The 21,403-nt window shown below is 43.1% G+C and overlaps 1 protein-coding gene across 2 annotated transcripts in view; it reads right to left on the bottom strand.

Moving 5' to 3' along the window:
• Positions 1-21,403, bottom strand: part of LOC141099767 (NFX1-type zinc finger-containing protein 1-like) — a 486,056-nt gene that overhangs the window by 413,394 nt on the left and 51,259 nt on the right. For both annotated transcript variants that reach the window (XM_073587805.1, XM_073587806.1), the window contains one exon: positions 18,728-18,901. In XM_073587805.1, the coding sequence (XP_073443906.1) occupies positions 18,728-18,901 (174 nt within the window). The remainder of the gene's footprint in view (positions 1-18,727; positions 18,902-21,403) is intronic.

Here is a 21,403-nt window from a genome sequence, read left to right as displayed (position 1 = left end):
GTTAACAATTCCAAAAAGAGGGAAGAATAGGAAGCATTTAAGGAAACCAGGATGGATGAACACAGAACTTAAGCACATGCTAAAAAGGAAGAAAAAAATGTTTATAAAATGGAAAGAGGGAGGCATATCTAAAGAAGAATATAATGCTGTCTGCAGAACCTGCAGGGCACAAATCAGATTATCTAAAGCTGAAAATGAATTGAGGCTTGCAAGAGATGTCAAAAGCAATAATAAAGGATTTTGGGGATATGTCAAAAGTAAAAGAAAAGTCAAAGATGCTATAGGATTTTTACAGGATGAAAATGATGAAATGGTAAGACAGGATGTTGAGAAGGCTGAACTTTTAAATTCCTATTTTGCATCTGTTTTCTCTCAGAAAGGAAATGTAACATCAACTGTTATTCACTGTCCTATTAAGGGAATAGAAGAATCCAGGATATCTATAAACAGAAAGATAGTGAGGAAACACTTAGCTAACCTAAATGAATTCAAGTCTCCAGGTCCAGATAAATTACACCCCAGAGTACTGAAGGAGATAGCAGAAGAAATTTTTGAACCCCTCTCCATAATCTTTGAAAATTCTTGGAGAACAGGAGAAGTGCCAGAAGACTGGAGAAGAGCAAATGTTGTTCCTATCTTCAAAAAGGGGAAGAAGGTGGACCCAGGCAACTATAGGCCGGTGAGTCTGACTTCTATACCAGGAAAGATCTTTGAACAAATTATTAAACAACATGTATGTCAATACCTGGATAAGAATGAAGTGATTAAACAGAGTCAGCATGGGTTTGTAACTAATAAGTCATGTCAGACTAACTTAATTTCCTTCTATGATGGTATCACTGATTGGGTGGATCAAGGAAATGCTGTAGATATAGTATATCTTGACTTCAGCAAAGCATTTGACAAAGTCTCTCATACAATCCTTATTGAAAAAATGACTAAGTATGGAATGGACAAGGCAACTGTTAGGTGGATTCATAACTGGTTTAGTGATCGGACCCAAAGAGTGGTCGTAAATGGCTGCACATCCAGTTGGAAGAATGTCTCAAGTGGGGTACCACAGGGCTCTGTCCTGGGCCCTGTATTGTTCAACATCTTTATCAACGATTTAGATGAAGGAATTGAGGGTAAACTGATTAAATTTGCTGATGACACAAAGCTAGGAGGGATAGCTAATACTAGAGAAGAGAGAGAGAGGATTCAAAAAGATTTAAATAAACTGGAGAAGTGGGCAGCAACTAACAGAATGGTTTTTAACAGGGAGAAATGCAAAGTACTACATCTGGGCAATAAAAATGAAAAAAGCATATATACACTCACTGGCCACTTTATTAGGTACACCTGTCCAACTGTGTGTTAAGACTTAATTTCTAATCAGCCAATCACATGGCGGCAACTCAGTGCATTTAGGCATGTAGACATGGTCAAGACAATCTCCTGCAGTTCAAACCGAGCATCAGTATGGGGAAGAAAGGTGATTTGAGTGCCTTTGAACGTGGCATGATTGTTGGTGCCAGAAGGGCTGGTCTGAGTATTTCAGAAACTGCTGATCTACTGGGATTTTCACGCACAACCATCTCTAGGGTTTACAGAGAATGGTCCGAAAAAGAAAAAAAATCCAGTGAGCGGCAGTTCTGTGGCCGGAAATGCCTTGTTGATGCCAGAGGTCAGAGGAGAATGGGCAGACTGGTTCGAGCTGATAGAAAGGCAACAGTGACTCAAATTGCCACCCGTTACAACCAAGGTAGGCAGAAGAGCATCTCTGAACGCACAGTGCGTCGAACTTTGAGGCAGATGGGCTACAGCAGCAGAAGACCACACCGGGTACCACTCCTCTCAGCTAAGAACAGGAAACTGAGGCTACAATTTGCACAAGCTCATCGAAATTGGACAGTAGAAGATTGGAAAAACGTTGCCTGGTCTGATGAGTCTCGATTTCTGCTGCGACATTCGGATGGTAGGGTCAGAATTTGGCGTAAACAACATGAAAGCATGGATCCATCCTGCCTTGTATCAACGGTTCAGGCTGGTGGTGGTGGTGTCATGGTGTGGGGAATTTTTTCTTGGCACTCTTTGGGCCCCTTGGTACCAATTGAGCATCGTTGCAACACCACAGCCTACCTGAGTATTGTTGCTGACCATGTCCATCCCTTTATGACCACAATGTACCCAACATCTGATGGCTACTTTCAGCAGGATAATGCGCCATGTCATAAAGCTCGAATCATCTCAGATTGGTTTCTTGAACATGACAATGAGTTCACTGTACTCAAATGGCCTCCTCAGTCACCAGATCTCAATCCAATAGAGCATCTTTGGGATGTGGTGGAACGGGAGATTCACATCAGGGATGTGCAGCCGACAAATCTGCGCCAACTGTGTGATGCCATCATGTCAATATGGTCCAAAATCTCTGAGGAATGCTTCCAGCACCTTGTTGAATCTCTGCCACGAAGAATTGAGGCAGTTCTGAAGGCAAAAGGGGGTCCAACCCGTTACTAGCATGGTGTACCTAATAAAGTGGCCAGTGAGTGTAGAATGGGAGGAATAGGGCTAAGTGACAGCACATGTGAAAAAGACTTGGGTATACTAATAGATCACAGACTGAATATGAGTCAACAGTGTGATGCAGCAGCAAAAAAGGCAAATGCAATTCTAGGATGTATTAACAGAAGCATACAGTCTAGATCACGTGAAGTCATTATTTCACTCTACTCCTCTTTGGTCAGACCTCATCTGGAATATTGTGTCCAGTTTTGGCACCACATTTTAAAAAAGACATCAACAAACTGGAGCAAGTTCAGAAAAGAGCGACCAGAATGGTGACCGGTCTGCAAACCCTGTCTTATGAGGAAAGGTTGCAGGATTTGGGAATGTTTAGTTTGCAAAAGAGAAGACTGAGAGGAGACTTAATAGCTGTCTACAAATATCTAAAGGGCTGTCACATTGTAGAAGGATCAACTTTATTCTCATTTGCACAAGGAAAGACTAGAAGCAATGGGATGAAACTGAATGGGAGGAGACACAGATTAGATATTAGAAAAAACTTTTTGACAGTTAGAGTGATCAATGAGTGGAACAGGCTGCCACGAGAAGTGGTGAGTTCTCCTTCAATGGAAGTCTTCAAACAGAGGCTGGACAGACATCTGACTGGGATGATTTAGCGAATCCTGCTTTGAGCAGGGGGTTGGACCAGATGGCCCAGGAGGTCCCTTCCAACTCTACGATTCTATGATTCTATGATTCTAACTGCGGGGATTTATGTATATCTCACTTTCCCAATTCCACTTTGGAACTCGCAGCTCTCCGGCTCCCCCCTTATCCTCAGGTCACACAGGGAACTACACCTAGGATAACTGGACGCCAGCCGGCTGCTTGTTGTGCACAGGCGATTAGACCGCTGCAGTAAGGGAATTATCAATGCTTTGGCCTCAGCCACCCAATCAGCATATAAGACCCTTCCGTACTGCCAGCTAGCCCAACCAACCAAGACAAACCATGCCGCCACCAGCTCCTGGTTTCTCTCCTGACTTAATAGACTTAATAGAGGGGTTCGAAGCCAACCCAATTAGTAGCGTAATTATCTAAAAAAGGTGCATGTTCGTTTCTTAGAGCATGGAGGCAGGCTAATAATTTTATGATTTATTCCCCAAAGGGGGGCAGTGATTACATAGATAAAAGTTGTTACAAAGTTGAGACATTAGATATGTACAAGACAAATAAAAAATAACAATGATGAAAGGCAGAAATTAAAACTTACAGTTGCTCAATGATCTCTAGGCAACCCATGTGGCTGGGGGGATGGGCATCAGCTATACGTCTCCAGACATCTGGTGATGATTTTAGCATGGAATCTGCAGCTCCAACTGAGTGGTTTGTACCTTGGCATGCCTTATGGCCTCTGCTGTGTGACCTCACAGAAGGGGCCAGCTGGAGAAGTTCAGCCCCCCTTTCTCTAAGTTGCAATTTACCTAAAAAACTTATACTAACTATATCTAGACAAGGGAAGCTCGCATAAACACGTCGATGGTGTCATTTTTCCCAGTTTAACGAAACCAATAAAACAAAATCAAACATGCAGTAATTCGGACACACCATTTGGGAATAACCCATATCTCAGTTTGTGGAGGGGTTAGAACCGTGAAAATTAGGGGTTAGAAAGCTGGTTTCGTGTCCTATGCAGGAATGTAATTTTCATATCTCTGCCGCATATGGCTTTTGCGATATGACTTGTTTTAATATCTCTCATTTATATGCTTGCCCCGCATGGCTCAAACAAAGAAACCCTTTCCCTTAACTAATCAACATTCCTTTCTGTGGAGAGGGGCCAAATGCTTGCAGAGGAAGTGTCCTATTACCAATGCTGACACAGAGCTGTTAAGGAGGGGGAAAGGGGGATTGCAGGAGCTGACAGTCTACAATGTCATCAGTAGAGTAGCAATGGCAGATTTCTAAAATGTCCCAGCAAACTCATATCTTACAGACATATCTTACATTACAGTGTGACGCCCGAGGGTCCAGTCACCACAGAGGTACTGCACCTCATCCAGAGGGGTGGTATCCCACCCTCAGGTAAGGAGGGAGCACCACCCAGGACTCCTAACACTATACCCAAAACACACCAGGCTGGCCAGGAAAGGGTGTTGGGGAAGCAGTGGGGAAAGGTAGAGAAGGGGCGGAGCTTAGAAAGTGATGTGATTGAGGACATCCAATCCGTGAGAGTGAGGTGACAGTTAGTGAGCAGAGTTAGTCGTGAGGTAAAAAGGAGTGTTCTGGAAAGATCCAGTCAGTCGGTGGCGGAACAGTGGAGAGGCAGGACTGTTGTAGAAAGGTCGAGGGTCCGAGAAGTGTGAGGAACATCTTGAGGAAGCTCCTAGACAGAAAGAAGGGGTCCTTGGGGCATGGGAAGTGCGGAAAGCCACCCGTGGGGCCCGTATCCAGACGTGGAGGGACCAGGCTGCAGTGGGGGGAGCCGGCCCCTGAGACTAGTAGAGAACATCAAAGGCTCAGCTAGCAAAACGAAGGCTGAGGTAATTGCAGGTGCCTCAGCCGCAATCACCATTATTCCTTAAAAAGCTAGCCATAGAGATAGAGAATCCCGGGGCCTGACCCATGTCGCCCGGCGAGATCCGTGGCTGCCGGCTTGGGGACACTGCCGGTGTAGGCGCAGGGCAGGACAGAGAGTCAAGATCAGCGCAGAGAGGCGGCCTAGAAAGGAGAACATAAAAAGGAGTTCTGAAACGGTGTCACCAATCTACCTGGGAGTTGGCTGGACCCCTCACCCGAAGAACATGGCACCAAGCGGGCATCTCTACACATAAGACACCAGTGAGTAAAAACTCTGAAACTGCACCCATCTGTGTCCCTCGTGTCATTAGCGTCGGACACAGGACCGGGTCACTGCCACCGTGATACATCCCCTTTAAAGAACCTGACCAGCCCGGTACCAAGTAACCTAAGGCCCTGCGGGGTGCTCCATTAGCATAGTGTGATCTGATTCTCTTGGATGAGATAATTGGGATACACTGAGGAGAAGATGAAGAATAAAGTTTCTCCATCTTATTCATTATGTGAGTCCGTGGAAATCAGACTGCACTCAGATGTCATTCGAGTGCAGTCCATTGTTTTCCACGCATCCATAGACTTGAATGGGTGAGTTGCATCTGATTTCAAATTGAAATCACAGTATGCTGCAATCTTTTTCACTGACAAAAAATTGTGCATCAGCACTGCCTCATTCCATGGTCTGATGTATAACCTGGTGTGAGTGAGCCCTTATACAGAGTATTAGTTTGCACAATATGAAAAAGCTAAAGAAGGGTAGAGTCGAGTTCTTGACTGGTCTCCACGTGCACGTGGAGTCATTTACAGTGAGATGTAATGGGAGGAGAGATAGGAGACGAAAAATAAGAAAACTTAGGGGAAATATATATATTTGCAGAAAAAAAAATATTTCCACACTTTTCACCAATGTACATGCATGTAATATCACAAATTTTAACATTCAAGCTATAGAACGGGATATCAAACCAATTTGAGATGGAGAAATGTGGCAAAAACTGCTCAAAAAATGTGTTGTCCATACGGTCTAAACTGTAGACAGGATATAATTTTACATTATTGATTTGGCTACTGGGCTTTTTTTTCCCTTTTCCTCTATTTCGTCATAAACATGTATTGTACATACAAGCTGAAGAACCCGGCGTTGACTGGGCATAGTAACTAACTGTGCTTAGTTATAACAAATTATAATGATTATCCTCCATCCCATAGTCCAGTGCCCATATACCCATCATACATATCCTCCATCCCATAGTCCCATGCCCATATACCCATCATACATATCCGCCATCCCATAGTCCCGTGCCCATATACCCATCACACATATCCTCCATCCTATAGTCCAATCTCCATATACCCATCATACATATCTGCCATCCCATAGTCCCGTGTCCATATACCCATCATACATATCCTCCATCCCATAGTCCAGTGCCCATATACCCATCACACATCCTCCATCCCAGTCACGTGCCCATATACCCATCATACATATCCGCCATCCCATAGTCCCGTGCCCATATACCCATCACACATCCTCCATCCCATAGTTCCGTGCCCATATACCCATTATGACATTGTCTTCGCCATGGCAACCTATTATGACATCGTCACCATGGCAAAAATTATGACATAACCGTCACCATTGCAACCTATTATGACATCATCATCACCATGGCAACAATTATGACATAATGAGGGGTGGGGCTTGATACACACGCACACATGCAAACATACACACAGGCATAAGCCCGGGCATAGTAACTAACTGTGGTAAGTTATAACAAATAATGATTGTCCTCCATCCCATAGTCCGACACCCATATACCCATCATACATATCCTCCATCCCATAGTCCCGTGCTCATATACCCATCACACATCCTCCATCCCATAGTTCTGTGCTCATATACCCATTATGACATCATGTTTGCCATGGAAAACTATTATGACATCATCGTCACCATGGCAAAAATTATGACATAACCATCACCATTGCAACCTATTATGACATCATCATCGTCATGGCAACCATTATGACAATGATGGGCGGGGCTTGATACACACACATACACTCGTTTTTATATATATAGAATTATATGCTTACTTTTAAATACCTTATTTTTTGTAGCTGAATCATTTTTTGCATATGACTGTTCAAGGGTTAAAAATTTGATTTCAAGTGTGATGAATTATACCAGTTTATAAGGGCCACAATGCTTGAAATGCATAATTGGATGGTTCTTGTCACTGGTGTACCACGACAGAGAGGAGCCAGAAGACCACAGCGTTTGATTTCTCCTACTCATGCACTGATTATATGAACTTCATCTTCATATTAAACTGTGCAGGTTTCTTTTAGCAGTGCAGGGGTTAATCTGCTCAGTTGAGAGTTCCTGGAAGCTTTCCTGCATTAAGGCTCAGCTGTTCAATGTTAGCTACTCCCATCTCTTATATAATCTGGGCCCTGTCTAGCACTCATTGACAGAGTAGCTTTAGCTGCATGGCTGGAGATTGTTGGTGGTTGTTTTTTGAGAAGGCGTTTGGTGGATTTATCTGTGACTGTTGCTAGGTTTTGGGTATGTGATAATTCCCCTTCTCCTACTTTGGTTTAACCCTATTCTCCACTCCATGATGCATTCCTCTGTTGTTTGTGAGAGAATATTTGTATGATTGGTATTTTTTGTTATCATTGTTCATATTACCTTTTTAGTCTGGCTGGTGTATTACGGTACACTACTACTCCCCTCTTTCTTGGGGGTGGGAGTGGTACAGAGTGAGCATGGGTTCAAGAGCTAAGGCAAGGCACGTGGCCCCGACTTCTTCATCAGAAGCAAACTGGGGAACAGGATGAGCTAACTCGCCTCTAGTGTTAAATACAGGGAAGGAGCCCCTGGTCCCGGGACACCTGACAACAGAGTTGTGACATTAGCTCTGAATGACACCATTTTTGATCCATTATGGATTCTATCACTGATCTGACAGGGTAACTGCAGCAGCTCAGCCTGGAGGTGGCAGATCTATGCAATGTCATTTTGCAGCTCCCTAACACATCAGGTTTGGGGACTGTGACTCCCAGGCAACACTTAGTGGAGCCCAAGATCAGTTTGAATGACAGGTTCTCTGGGGGGGTGACAAGTTTGTTGTTTTCAGGGAGGCCTGTAAACTATACTTCAGGATACGTCCTTGTTCCTCAGGAACTGAGGAGCAATGGGAGGGGATAATAACCTCTCTCCTTCAGGGTGACCCCCAAGCATGGGCATTCTTTCTCCCGTCTGACTCCCAGTCGCTCCAGACGTTGGAGGAAAATTTTTGGCACTGGGTCTTATATGCGATGACCCATCCATGTCTCCCTGGCTGAGTCCACACTACATCAGTTTCGGCAGAGAGACGGACGAGCGATGGAGTATTGCTTCGAATTTCGGAGGTGGTCCACTAACACTATGTGGAATGATCCTGTGCTCCTTAGACAGTTCTGTCAAGGGATATCAGTAAGGGTGAAGTATGCCTTAGTCCTGTATAAGACTCCAGTTTCCCTTGAGGCGGCCATGTCTCTGGCTATTTGAGTGGATCACCGTCTTTGCCATAGACATAAAGAGACACCCCAATGTGCGTGAGGTCCAGGACCAAGGAAAACCTGGCCTGGGTCATCTAAGGAACCTATGCAGTTGTGTGGGGAACGTGTCCTTCCCTCACTGTAAACAGCCGCTGGAAACACTAGGTTCATTCAGGTCAAAACCCTCAAACCGCATAAAGTGTCCAGACCTATACCCATAGTCACCATCAAGTTGGCACCCTCGAGACACGAGCATTTTACACAAGTCGTCCGAGGATTACATCTACAGGTAAGGGTCATGCACTCAGAAGGTATTGACTGTTATGTGCTAGAGAGTCTGCCCTCTCCTGTGGTTTGTGAACTACCTTGGCTCACTATGCCCAACCGTGTGGTAGATTGGCAGACTTGGGAGATGATAAAGTGGAGTGAGTATTGTCAAGGACACTGCTTGGTCACCCGGCTTGCAAGAGTGGATACCCAGTCTGTGCATAAATACCTGACTATGCAATTTTTTTTTGGGAGCGGGGGTGCCAAGAACTTCTTCTCCATCGTCCTTATGACTGTGGGGTTAATCTTGTTCCTGGGGCTAAGCTGCCAAAGCGCAGATTATTTAATATCTCTGGTCCAGAGAAGCAGGCCATGAAGGACTATATCATGGAAAGTTTGGCAAAGGGTCATATCTGACCATCCTCACCCCATTGCTGCAGGGTTATTGTTTGTAAAGAAGAAAGATGGGGTTAGATTTTCGCAAAATGAATCAGATTACGTTATCTGCTCCCTCTCATCCCGGACCTCTTTAATCAGATTGTAGGAGCAAAATGGTTTTATAAACTCAATCTCAGGGGGGCGTATAATTTCATTCGTATTAAAGTGGGGTGTAAATGGAAAACAGCTTTCCATATGCCTGAGGCACACTATGAGAACCTTGTGATGTCATTTGGGTTCACTAATGCTCCCGCCGCCTTTCAGCACTTTGTAAATTGCACTAAATGTAAAATATTGTTTTTAATGTGTAAAAGCAGCAAAGCATAAAAAACTCAGATAAATCTAATATCTTTGATTGCAGTAATCCAAATAAAAATATGTCTTATCATATTTACTGCAAGTAAACAGCATAAAAAATTAAAACCATAAATGAATTGCTGGCTTTAGTTCATTAGACACCTGAAAAATCTGAATAAAAAGTGATCAAAAAATGTTATTCACCCCAATAATGGTACCAGTAAAAACTTCAAGCTTTGTTGGCCAAAAAATAAAAAAGTTATAGCTCTCAAAATATGAGGATACAAAAATAATTTTTGTAACAACGCATTTTTAGCGTGTTAAAGTAGCAAAACATATAAATCTACTAAGAAAAATCTGGCAGGAGACATGTCGCTTTATGTGGTAATAACTATGGCATACTTCTTCCAATTCTAGAAAAATATTCAGAATTGATAGTCCTCAGTGGTTGATACCTTTTAATGGCTAACTGAAAAGATGGAAACACATTGCAAGCTTTCGAGACAACTCAGGTCTCTTCATCAGGCATTGACTAATACAACATCTAAAGAATCACATATATATGCACAACACAGCACAGAAAAAATGCAATAGATAAGACAAGTGACGTGAAGCAGAATTATCATTATGGGACAGGGAGAAACATAAATATTGGACTAGTTCATAGATAAGGAGTCTGGATGTTTTATTGTCCTCTGATTGGGGTCTCCTAATGTGTTGTGATGCCTCCACAAGGTCTTAGGAGCAAATTCCTTAATTGATGTAAAAAGACATAAATCCATGCGACACATTCATTCCAGCACTGAGAGTGTCAAAGGTCGTCATCAATTTATACTCACAGACTCTTCTCTCTCTCTGAGACTTGAAGTTACTTTTCAATACCAGTAATTTCATATCCATGGTGTTGTTGTGATCAGGCATACAAAAATGTTTTGCCACAGGTAGATCCATTCTTTTTTCTCTTATTGTGTGACGATGAGCATTCATCCTTGTTCTAAGCTTTTGCCCTGTCTCCCCCACATACAGACCCCCAGTTGGACATTTAGTACAAATAATTAAGTACACCAAATTAGATGTAATGCAGCTTTTAAGCTTTTCGTACCTGGGATCTTGTAGTCCTGATGTGAGTTGGGGATCTTTATCGTGTCCGTGGTCATTATAAATGGACAGGTTTTACATTTTTTCTGGTTGCAAGGAAAGGTTCCTGCAGCTGTTGGAGAGGACAGGGAGCTTCTGACAATGATGCTTCTTAGATTTGGGGGCTGCCTAAAGCACAGTAGTGGGGGTCTGGAAAAATGGACTGTAATCGGGCATCTTTTTGTAGTAAAGGTTGTAATTTCCGTGCAGCTCCCCTTAGCACTTCCAGATTTGGGTTGTAGGTGACTACTAGAGGCACCCGGTTATTTTCTTCTTTAGCTTTGTAATGTAGCAGGTGATTCCTTGACATTCTGGTGGCTCTTGTAATTTGGTTTTCAATTGTTCTTGGATGGTAGCCCTGATTCAAAAAGGTCTTTTTGAGGCGACCAAGGTGTTTGTCTCTATCCATGGGGTTGGAACATATACGATTGTATCTGATGGCTTGGCTATAGATAATAGAGTTCTTTATGTGTTTTGGATGGAAACTGTCCCATTTAAGGTATGTTGGACGGTCGATTGGCTTCTGATACAGGGATGTCTCTATTTCATTGTTTTTTAGCTTAACGATGGTGTCCAAAAAGTTAATTTCAGTGCTGGAGTAGTTGAGTGTTAAGTTGATGGTGGGATGAAATTGATTAAACTGTTCGTGGAACGTCTTTAGCTGGTGCTCAGACTCCGTCCAGATTATTAAAATATCATCAATGAAGCAGTAGTTCTAGTGATTTGGACATTTTTTGTAACACATTGTACTTCTTGATAATGGTAAATTTAGGCTGATACAATTTACTTTATTTATTCATAAAAATATCGAAATTTGGCAAAAAGTTTGAAGAATTTGGCACTTAATTTTTAAGCCCTTACAAGGCTATGCTCCCACAATGAACTTTAGGTAAGTTTTGATGATGCAAAATTTCTGCAGCATTTCTGCACCTATTAAAGGAAATCTGTCAGCAGTTTTTTGCTATGTAATCTGAAGTCAGCAGGAGATAGAGACTTAAAAACAGAATTCAGGGATGGGTCACTTGTTAAAGTGCTGTTGTTTACTGACTGAAGGATTTATCACTAAGAGATTAATATTGTGGGACTAAAGTCCCCGTCACACACAGCGATATCGCCAGCGAGATTGCTGATTTTGTGACGCCACAGCAAACTCGCCAGCAACATCGCTGTGTGTGACATGGATCAGCGACCGGCCCCCCTGCTGGGTATCGCTGATCGCGCTCCATTGTCCTGGGCCATTTTTTGATCGTTGGTCTCCCGCTGGCCAGCTCGCATCGCTGCGTGTGGCAGCAAGAGACCAGCGATCAGCGACGCTGGTTTCCAATGTAAACAGCGGGTATCTAAGAGCCGAGCGGCTCTTAGTTACCCGCTGTTTAACTTGGAAACCAGCGTGCACGCTGGTTTCCAGGGTAAACAGCAGGTATCCAAGAGCTGCGCGGCTCTTGGATACCTGCTGTTTACATTGGAAACCAGCTTGCTCGCTGGTCCTGATCGCTGAAGAGGCTGTCTGTGACAGCTCACCAGTGATCAGCCTAACGATGTCCCAGCAATCCCATCCATGTCGGATCGTTGGTGGGATCGCTGTGACATCGTTATGTGTAACGGGGCCTTAATTTGGCACCTGTGATAAGCAGCTCAATGTGTATGGGCTTTATACAAGGAGAACCAGGTGGGGGCGGGGTCTGCTTTCTCAGCCCTGCTTCATTTTAAATCTAAAAGCTCTGTGTCAGAACTGCTTCACCCAGTAATCTGTGATACATCGTTGGTTTCAGCTTCTCTTCACCTACTTTACGCTGCTCTCAGATGAGGAAGCAAAAACCCACTGACAGATTCCCTATAAGAGAATATATTAAGCAACTTTTTAAAATTTTTTATTGATCTTTTTTACATGCATTTTTGATCACGCCTTTGAAGCTGTGTTTTTTTGTCTCTTTTTGGATTGTCATGTTTTAAATAAAGATGCTTTGCATTTGATACTTCCTGGTATTTGCCTTTCACAAAACTTTATTGATACAGTCATGTGCGGATTAAACACATTTTTAGAGTTTCTCTGCAGTGGAAATGCTCTAAAAACGTATGTGCATTTTTTTACATACAGATTTTCTACATCTAATGTAAGTCTATGGGGAAAATCTGTGCATAGAACTTGGCTTACTTACAAGAGAAATTGACATGTTGCAGATTTTAAACATGCAACGTATGCCAGTTTAAAGTAAAAGAAAAAAAGAGTCACCATGAAATTTCTATAAATACCATCTGCTTTGCAGAAAGTGTGAAACACTGCGATTTTTTTAGCAGCGAAAATGTGTAGCATCGAAAACTCACTAAAAACTCATCATGGACACAAAGCCTAAACAATCATACCACGCAAGATCGTTAAAAAAAACATTTTCCAAAATATCTAAAGTAATTAAAATCAGCATCATTTTTAAACGCCTTTTTTTTGGTTAGGATTTTTAGTAGGGTTAAAAGTTTCTCAGCGATTTTCATTTCTTCAAAAAAAAAAACTTATAAAATCCATATTTTACAAACTTATTCAGTAAAACAGTACAGAAGTGACTTTGAAGGGTCTATATGTTAGAAAACCCCTAAAAGTAATATTTTAAAAGCTGTACCCCCAAAAAAAATTATTCCAAACCGCATTCAGGAGCAGCAATAGAGAAATAACATAAAACATAACTTTTAATAATAAATGTAAAAGCTACCAAGAATAGTAGTGCAAATAAATCACTAGATCAAATGCCACAGACCATAATGGAGGTAACTGTATAAGTCTCTGTAACAGATTACTACCAATATATACATGTGGCTATTCCAAGTCCAAAAATTTGAAAAGATTGGACCAAAAAAGTACTAGGACTAAATCAATAAGAAGAAGACCAAGCACAAAATGAACAGTTTCCTTATCAGAGGAACTAAAAAGACCTCTACCCTGTAAAGGTTATCAAGGAATATGCCTATTCATGTATATAACAAAGACATCAAAATAATAAAGCCATCAACATAATGTGAAAAGGAAAGATCTCACCACATGAAGATGGAAGATGTCCAGGGTCAGATGTCCCATCAGAGTCATATCAGGTCAGGAAGAAAAGGGGAGTTCACCCTATACAAGCCCTGTTTGAGCTACAAATTCTGACACCCATGACTCCCGCCCTAACAAGGGCAGTCCACATCTAATCCCTATAAACCATAGCCCTACAAAGTCCCTGTGCATCCCGACGCGTTTCGTCACTTATTGACTCTTCAGGGGACCTATTAGCACAAATTGGGCATCATCACAGAGTATACAGGCTGCCTCCTAAGATGACAATGGAGTAAGGCAGACTGATGAGGAGGGCACTAAAATAAACTGCCAATCAAATAGAGTACATCCACCTGAGATGACTTGGAACGCACGCCGTCCACAATTACCCCTTATGGAACGCAGGCACATGATGAGCGTGTTAATAAGAAACGCCCACCTCCTATACCACATTCAAATCAAAGCAATAGTGTGTAAACGCCGGCGTGTCCCGCGGCAAAGGCCGCCCTATTTCCGGTCGCGTCATACTGCCCAAAAGCAAAATGGCCGCCACACTTCCGGACATGCGCACTCATTGGTGCCAACAGGAAAAATGGCCGCCACACTTCCGGTCATGCGCACTCGTGTTTAATCGGTGCCAGCAGGGCGGAAGTAAAAAATGCGACAAAGGTCGCAATACTGCCAGAAGGCAATATGGCGCCGAACTTCCGGTCATGCGCGCTTTAATCAGTCCGTGAGCCGATATTAAACAAGCGGATGGACAGATTATGCATCTCTAAAAGGCCTCAACCACAACAAAGATTGCGAAAAATAGTACCCAGCAACCTAAATCATGGGATGGATATTGTCCCAATCAGAGGGCCTCAAAGGAGCAATGCTAGAATCAAAATAAACAAAGGTGGAAAATAACAAAAATTCAAACTCAGAATATAAAGGTAGCAAGTACATATATAAAAAAGGTATTTTACAGTATATACAAAGGAAATAAAATAATAATAAACACACATATCAGAACCCTAAATATAGCAGCCAAAATTGAGTAGGTCATTAAGCCCTCTTGCGGTCATGGTATTCAAACAAAAGATCCACTTGGTCTCTTTTTGTAGAATGATGCGATCCCAATTACCACCCCTTGGTGGTTTTTTTACCCTTTCAATCCCCAGAAAGTGGATGGAATTAACATTCCCTCCTTGACACTGATTAATGTGGCGTGAAATAGGGGTATCTCTCTTATGGATAATGTCTCCAATATGTTCCCCAATCCTACGTTTGAATTCCCTGATGGTTTTACCCACATATTCTTTGCCACATGTGCATGTGGCCTTATAAATCACTCCCTTGCTGCTACAGTTGATAAATTCCCTAATCTGATATGCTTGTCCTGTGACATTACTGACAAAGCCAGCACCAGGGGAAATGTGGGAACAAGCAACGCAGTGGCCACATCTAAAGCAACCATTCACATTGGTAGGCAACCAAGTTGTACGGGAAGGTCTGATGAAGTGACTGTTGACCAGCTGATCCTTCAATGAACGGCCTTTCTTGTACGTGATCAGAGGTCGTATCGAAAGTTCTCCTCCAACACCGCATTCAGGAAGTTTTAGAACCCTTTTTGCTTCACAGCAAATAACGCAAAGTGGAATGAAAAAACAAAAAATAAATTTTTCAACTAAAATGCAGCTTTCACCTCAATTTTTGCCTACTCAAAAGCTGTAAAAAATGCACCCATGCACCAATACAGCTGTAGAAAATGGTTAGAATCTAATGTTTGTGCACTTGGCATGGCACAAAAGGGAAGGTGCACTATTTCACTTTTGGAGTGCAATTTTGAATAGAATTGAAAGTGGAAGTCATGCATTTGCAAAGCCCCCAAAATGTTGTAACAGCAGAAACCCTCCAACTGACCCCATTTTGGAAACTACACCCCTCAAGAACTTCATTTAGGTTTGTAGTCACCTTTTTTGGACCCATATATAAGTGGAAATTAAAAATTATGTTTCTCCCATAAATTTTGGTTAGCTCAAATTTTTCATTTTCACAAGGAGAAAATAGACCACAAAATTTGTAAAGCAATTTCTCTTCAGTATATGGATACCGTATGACTGATCGGAAACTACTGTTTTGGTGGACAGCAGGGCTCCAAAATCAGGGGGCACTATTTGACTTTTGGAAAGCAATTTTGTCTGGACTTGTTGACATAATGTCGCATTTACAGGGTTCCCTAGGTACTATGGGCAGCATGAATCAGAACTTGGCTGCACTTTTGCAGTCAAGTATGTATTTTTTAAACGGTGCAGCATTTCAGAGAGAATAAAGGTCAGAAGTTAGCAGGTTCTTTTTCAATTACTTATATGCAAGTGTGATGCAGTGACAGCTAGGGGGCGCTGTATGGGCTTCCCAGGACATGCATGCAGGCGTTTCCTTTATTGTGATGGGGAAATTGTGAGCGGCAGGGTTGTAAATGGCCGATATGTATCACAGGGATGGGTGCCCTGCGATGAAAGCTGGAACGTGTTGTGATTAGCAGATCTACTGCTGATGGTTTTGGTTTTATACTGGGGGTCTTCCAGGTTACTTGGAGAGATGGGTGGTCCCAGTCACCTACAAACCCACCCAGGGGTGTGTGTCTGAACGCCCAAAGTAAAGCCTGTGTGTGTGGCTGGGTGTGTGAAAGGACCTGTAGTGAGGTCATGACCATGTGATCCATACCTCATCTGTGGGTGTGGTTATGTACCATTTAATGGGCCTGAGGTCTGGTCACATGAGGGAGAGTGCATGGACCTGATTGGTTCATGTGGAAGGTCCTAGAAGGCCTGTGTGTTGGGAGATCCTGGGAGTAGGATTGGTTCCCTGAAGAGCACATGGTGGTAGTCTTTGGACCTGGTAAGGCCGGTGTGTTGGGAGATCCTGGGAGTAGGATCGGATCCCTGAATAGCACCCAGTAAGGCCTGTGTTTTGGAAGGTCCCAAAGGGGAAGACGGACATCCTGAAAAGCACCCGGTCAGGCCACGTGTGTTTGCAGAGCCTGAGAAGGCACTGCTTTTGGGGGAGCTACCTTCCGTCTGAGGATCTGGACTGTCGGTAGCGCACTGGACACAAGGACGGTGATCCCAGTTCGACAGCTTCCCCAGGAACCAGGACTGACTGGAGGTCAGTCTGTGGAGCAGGAGCTCCTGTAAGGTAACTCCATAGACTGTTGGTGCCTATGATGTTTCATAGATGTTACTGAACTGTACGGCGTGCAGTCACCCACGGTAACAGGACAGTGAGAAGTCCAGCGTGTTTAGAGACTGAGAGTTAAAGCCGTATGTTATGAAGTACTATGGACTATGTGTAAGCCGGTGATGTGCAACCTCGCTTACCGTGTGGTTTATGCTGTATAAAATAAACCGAAATAGACTGTTTTATGTGGAAAACCGTGCCTGTCTACATTAATCCCGTACCAAGCGAGTGTCCCCTAACACTAACAGTAAGCACTATCTAAAGGTACCGTCACACTTAGAGATGCACCAGCGATCCCGACAACGATATGACGCGGTCAGGATCGCTGGTGCATCGCTAAGTGGTCGCTAGTGAGCTGCCAAACAGGCAGATCTCACCAGCGACATAGCAGCGGTCGGGGGTCGCTACTTACCTGTCAGACGAGGCGATGAAGACGTCCTCCCGCCCGCGTCCACGCGTCGCTCGTCGCCACAGCAGGAAGCTGACGACGAGAAATGGCCCGGGCCGTTCTCGCGCAATCAGCGATAACCAGCGGGGGAGCCGGTCGGAGGTAAGTATCACACATAGCGATATCGCTAGCAATATCGCTGCTACGTCACAAAACCAGTGACGTTATAGCGATATTGCTAGCGATATCGCTTAGTGTGACGGGCCCTTTACAGTAAGGTACAAAGGTCATCCATAAACAAATTACACATCTGCACAATGATGTGGCCTGATACACAACAGGTAAAGTAGTAATGTACAAGCTACATTGCATAATTTAAAGGTAATCTATCAGTAACATTTCCCTATGCAAAGAAGTGGTATAGCTTAAAATGGCAGTTTAAAAGTGATAAGGATACTTGTTTTGTCACTATCTGGTGCTCTCTTGGTCTGACTGAAATTTGCCTTTTATTCATGTGCAAATAAGCCTTCCAAGTGCACTAATGGGCGTTTCAGTGCACTTTCATAGCTGGCATAATGAGTCACAGCTCTGAGAATACAGAGTGGCGGTTGTAACCATGCCCCAGACTGACTGCTTTGGGGCCAGCAATGAGTCAGTGCCGGGGGCGCCGTTACAACCGCCGCTCTGTATTCTCAGAGCCGGCACCACCCTTGTGACTGAAACCAAAGGGGGAATAAAGTTTATTTTCTCCTGGCAGCGCTAAGTGCGGGCACTGAGCAGGTTAATATTGCTACTAACCAGCATATTAACCCCATATCTGCAGGTTAATAGTGTTTTTTTCTGGTGACAGGTTGCTTTTAAAGAGATTTTTTGTGAAGAGGCAGATGAAATGGAAGATAATATGAATACATACATGTATAAACCATGCATTATTCCTACACCTCATTTATTTTATAATCAGATTGCCAGAATACCCTTTTCATTACTTGTCTTCTATAATTGTTAGCATGACTGTGGAGTCAGAGTTGGGGTTGTGGTCGGTATCAAATGGACTGACTCCAAAAATATATAATAAATTGGGTTCAGTAGTTCAATGCAGATGTGCTGTAAATTTTTTAATAAGAATTTGGGAAAGTTATGAAATATCCTAAAAATGTCTGTTCTATTCCTGATTCAAATCTTTCAGTTTAGATGAATCTGTGCTGGACTTTATGTACATGATCAGTAGTGACCAGTGCTGTAGAGTCGGTGTCGGAAGTCAGTGAAATTGAGGATTTGGACGAGGTTTGGCTTACTGACTCCACAGCCCTGATTGTTAGTGATATTTTACTGCTTACCAGAAGGCATTTTGCTCTGCTGGGCACCTGCGGCATGATGTACATCATGTCTTCTCATTGTTCCACCTCTGCTCTCAGACTGTGTTCTTCCTTTTCGATTTTTATGTGGATTATTTGCCACGTGTGAAATATCAGAAACATCTCCAAATCCACCTAATAACCAGAAATGGTCATCTAAAAAATTATGTAATAGAAAAACAGTGTTAGTCTTTGCCAGTTTAACTACAAGTTTTTGGAAACTTACACAACACTACATTTTTAGCATGTAGAACATGATGTAAGCAATAAGCAACTACGGTATTACTTACATACATTTTTTTTTTCCATAAACACGTTGCTTTGCTGCTTTATATACAGTAATTTGCAAAAATTTTAAGAAGGTTTGGAAAAAATGCTGCAAAGCCTGAATGCTTTAAAAATATAAGTTTATTTTTATCAATTAACAAAATACAAAATGGATAAATATAAGTGAAGTCTAAATCAAATCAATATTTGGTATGACCACTCTTTGCCTTCCGAACGTCATCAAAGCATCAATTCTTTTAAACAAACTTATCCACTTAACCTAGCAGGTAGGTTGTTTTAAACATCATAGAGAACTAACCACAGATCTTCTGCAGATGTCAGCCTGCATGAATCCTTCTGTCTTTATACTTAAAGAGGTTGTCCACTACTAGGACAAACCCTTTTCAATCACATTTCCCCCATGTAAAATAACAACAGCTATACTCACCCTCAGTGCAGGCACCATTCCAGCAATGCTGGTGCCTGTTCTGAGGCCTGCAGTCAATGAAGAGCCATGTAAGAGGGAGAGTTCCCTGTTGTGAGTTCATTTTCCCCTCCGTCACTGAGGCCTGGTGAACTCCCTATTCTAGTGAAGGAAGGTAGTGAGCCTGATTATCAGACACCTGGGACTGATGAGGACGATTGGCTGAGTGGAGTCACTGACTGGATTTAAGGCAGCCTACGCCCTTTCTGCCCTGCGGGTGATTTCTCTGTGGACTCTTGGACTCCAGTCTGATTCCTGCTCTCCTAAAGCTAAGTTTTCTGTTTTGCCTTTTTGCATCTAAGATTTGTTTTTGTTTTTCTTGCTTTTTGGATTCTGCCACTCCCTGCTGGAGTGTGCAGTGTTCCGTGAGCTCTGTCTTCTGAATGTACCTGAGTGCTGATTTCGTTTTTGAAGCTTAGTTGCTTCAGGGCCATTTTTATATCAGCTTGTTGGCTTTTGTCTCTGATAGGGTTTTGGCAGATTGCAGACAGCAGCCTTCCTATCCGTTCCTATCTAGGTATTTTTTGGGCCCCTTCTTTGCTCAGCCTGTCTTTCTGTCTGTGTAAGTGTTTTCATCTTGCTTCACCGTCATTATATGTGGGGGGCTGCCTATTGCTTTGGGGTCTGCTCTGGGGCAGTTAGATTTCCCCTTTCCTTCTTTAGGCCTATGTATCTCTCCGGCTGTGATCGAGGGGTCTAGGTCATCGTAGGAAGCCCCCAAGGCTACTGCTAGTTGTGTTGATAGGTTCAGGGGTCTGCAATCTGATAGTTGCCAACTTCTCTGGTTTTCAGGACTTAGCTAGCATTTCTGTTTTTGCCTCCTACGGTGACTCGATCATAACAGAATCACCCGCCTAACCGCAGATCCTGGGGTACTCAATAGCAGGAAAGAATTGTGTTTAAAAAAAAAAAAAAAAAAAAGTGTATATTCTTTCCTCTATATCTCTGAGGCCGTAGGGGGAATTTTTTTTTCTCTCAATGGAGATAAAGCAAGTGTCTGATCGTGTGGAGCAGCTCGCTGCTGAAGTGCGAGGAATTTCCGCCTAACTTGCTCGTTCACATGCTGTTGAACCAAAGATCCCCACACCTGATGTATTTTTTGGGGATCGATCTAAACTTTTGAGTTTCAAAAATAATTGTAAATTATTTTTTGCTTTGAAGCTTAACTCGTCAGGGAGCCCCGCGCAGCAGGTTAAAATTGTCATCTCTTTGCTGCGCGGCGATCCCCAGGATTGGGCGTTTTCTTTGAAACCAGATGACCCTATTCTGACTAATGTGAACGCATTCTTTCAAGCCTTGGGGTTGCTGTATGACGAACCTAATGCTATTGATCAGGCTGAAAAGACCCTGTTAGCATTGAACCAGGGTCGAGAATCTGCAGAGTTGTACTATCAAAAGTTCCGAAAGTGGGCGGTCCTTACTACCTGGAATGATAGTTCCTTGGCTGCTCTCTTTCGGAAGGGTTTGTCAGAAGCCGTAAAAGATACTATGGTGGGATTTCCTGCTCCCTCTGGTCTGGACGATTCTATGTCTTTAGCCATTCAGGTTGATCGGCGTTTACGTGAACGCAGGATTACACGACAGGTGTTGCCACCGGTTGAACAGACGTCTGAACCTATGCAATGTGATAGAGTTTTGTCTAAGGCGCAACGTCAGGAATTCAGAAGGCGTAATAAGCTGTGTTTTTTCTGTGGAGATGCCTCACATGTTGTTTCTGTTTGTCCTAAACGTGAGAAACGCTTTGCACACACGTTTTCTGTTGGTGGGGTTCAGCCTAAGTTTCTTTTGGCGATTACTCTGATCTGTTCCCTGTCCACATTTTCCGCCAAGGCTTTTGTGGATTCGGGAGCAGCGCTAAACCTAATGGACTTGGATTTTGCTAAACGTTGTGGATTTCCGTTGACACC

This window comes from Dendrobates tinctorius, unplaced genomic scaffold, assembly GCF_039654945.1.
Source record: "Dendrobates tinctorius isolate UK_male_01 unplaced genomic scaffold, ASM3965494v1 ptg000102l, whole genome shotgun sequence".
NCBI lineage: Eukaryota > Metazoa > Chordata > Amphibia > Anura > Dendrobatidae > Dendrobates > Dendrobates tinctorius.
This window is presented reverse-complemented; position numbering and strand designations above follow the sequence as displayed.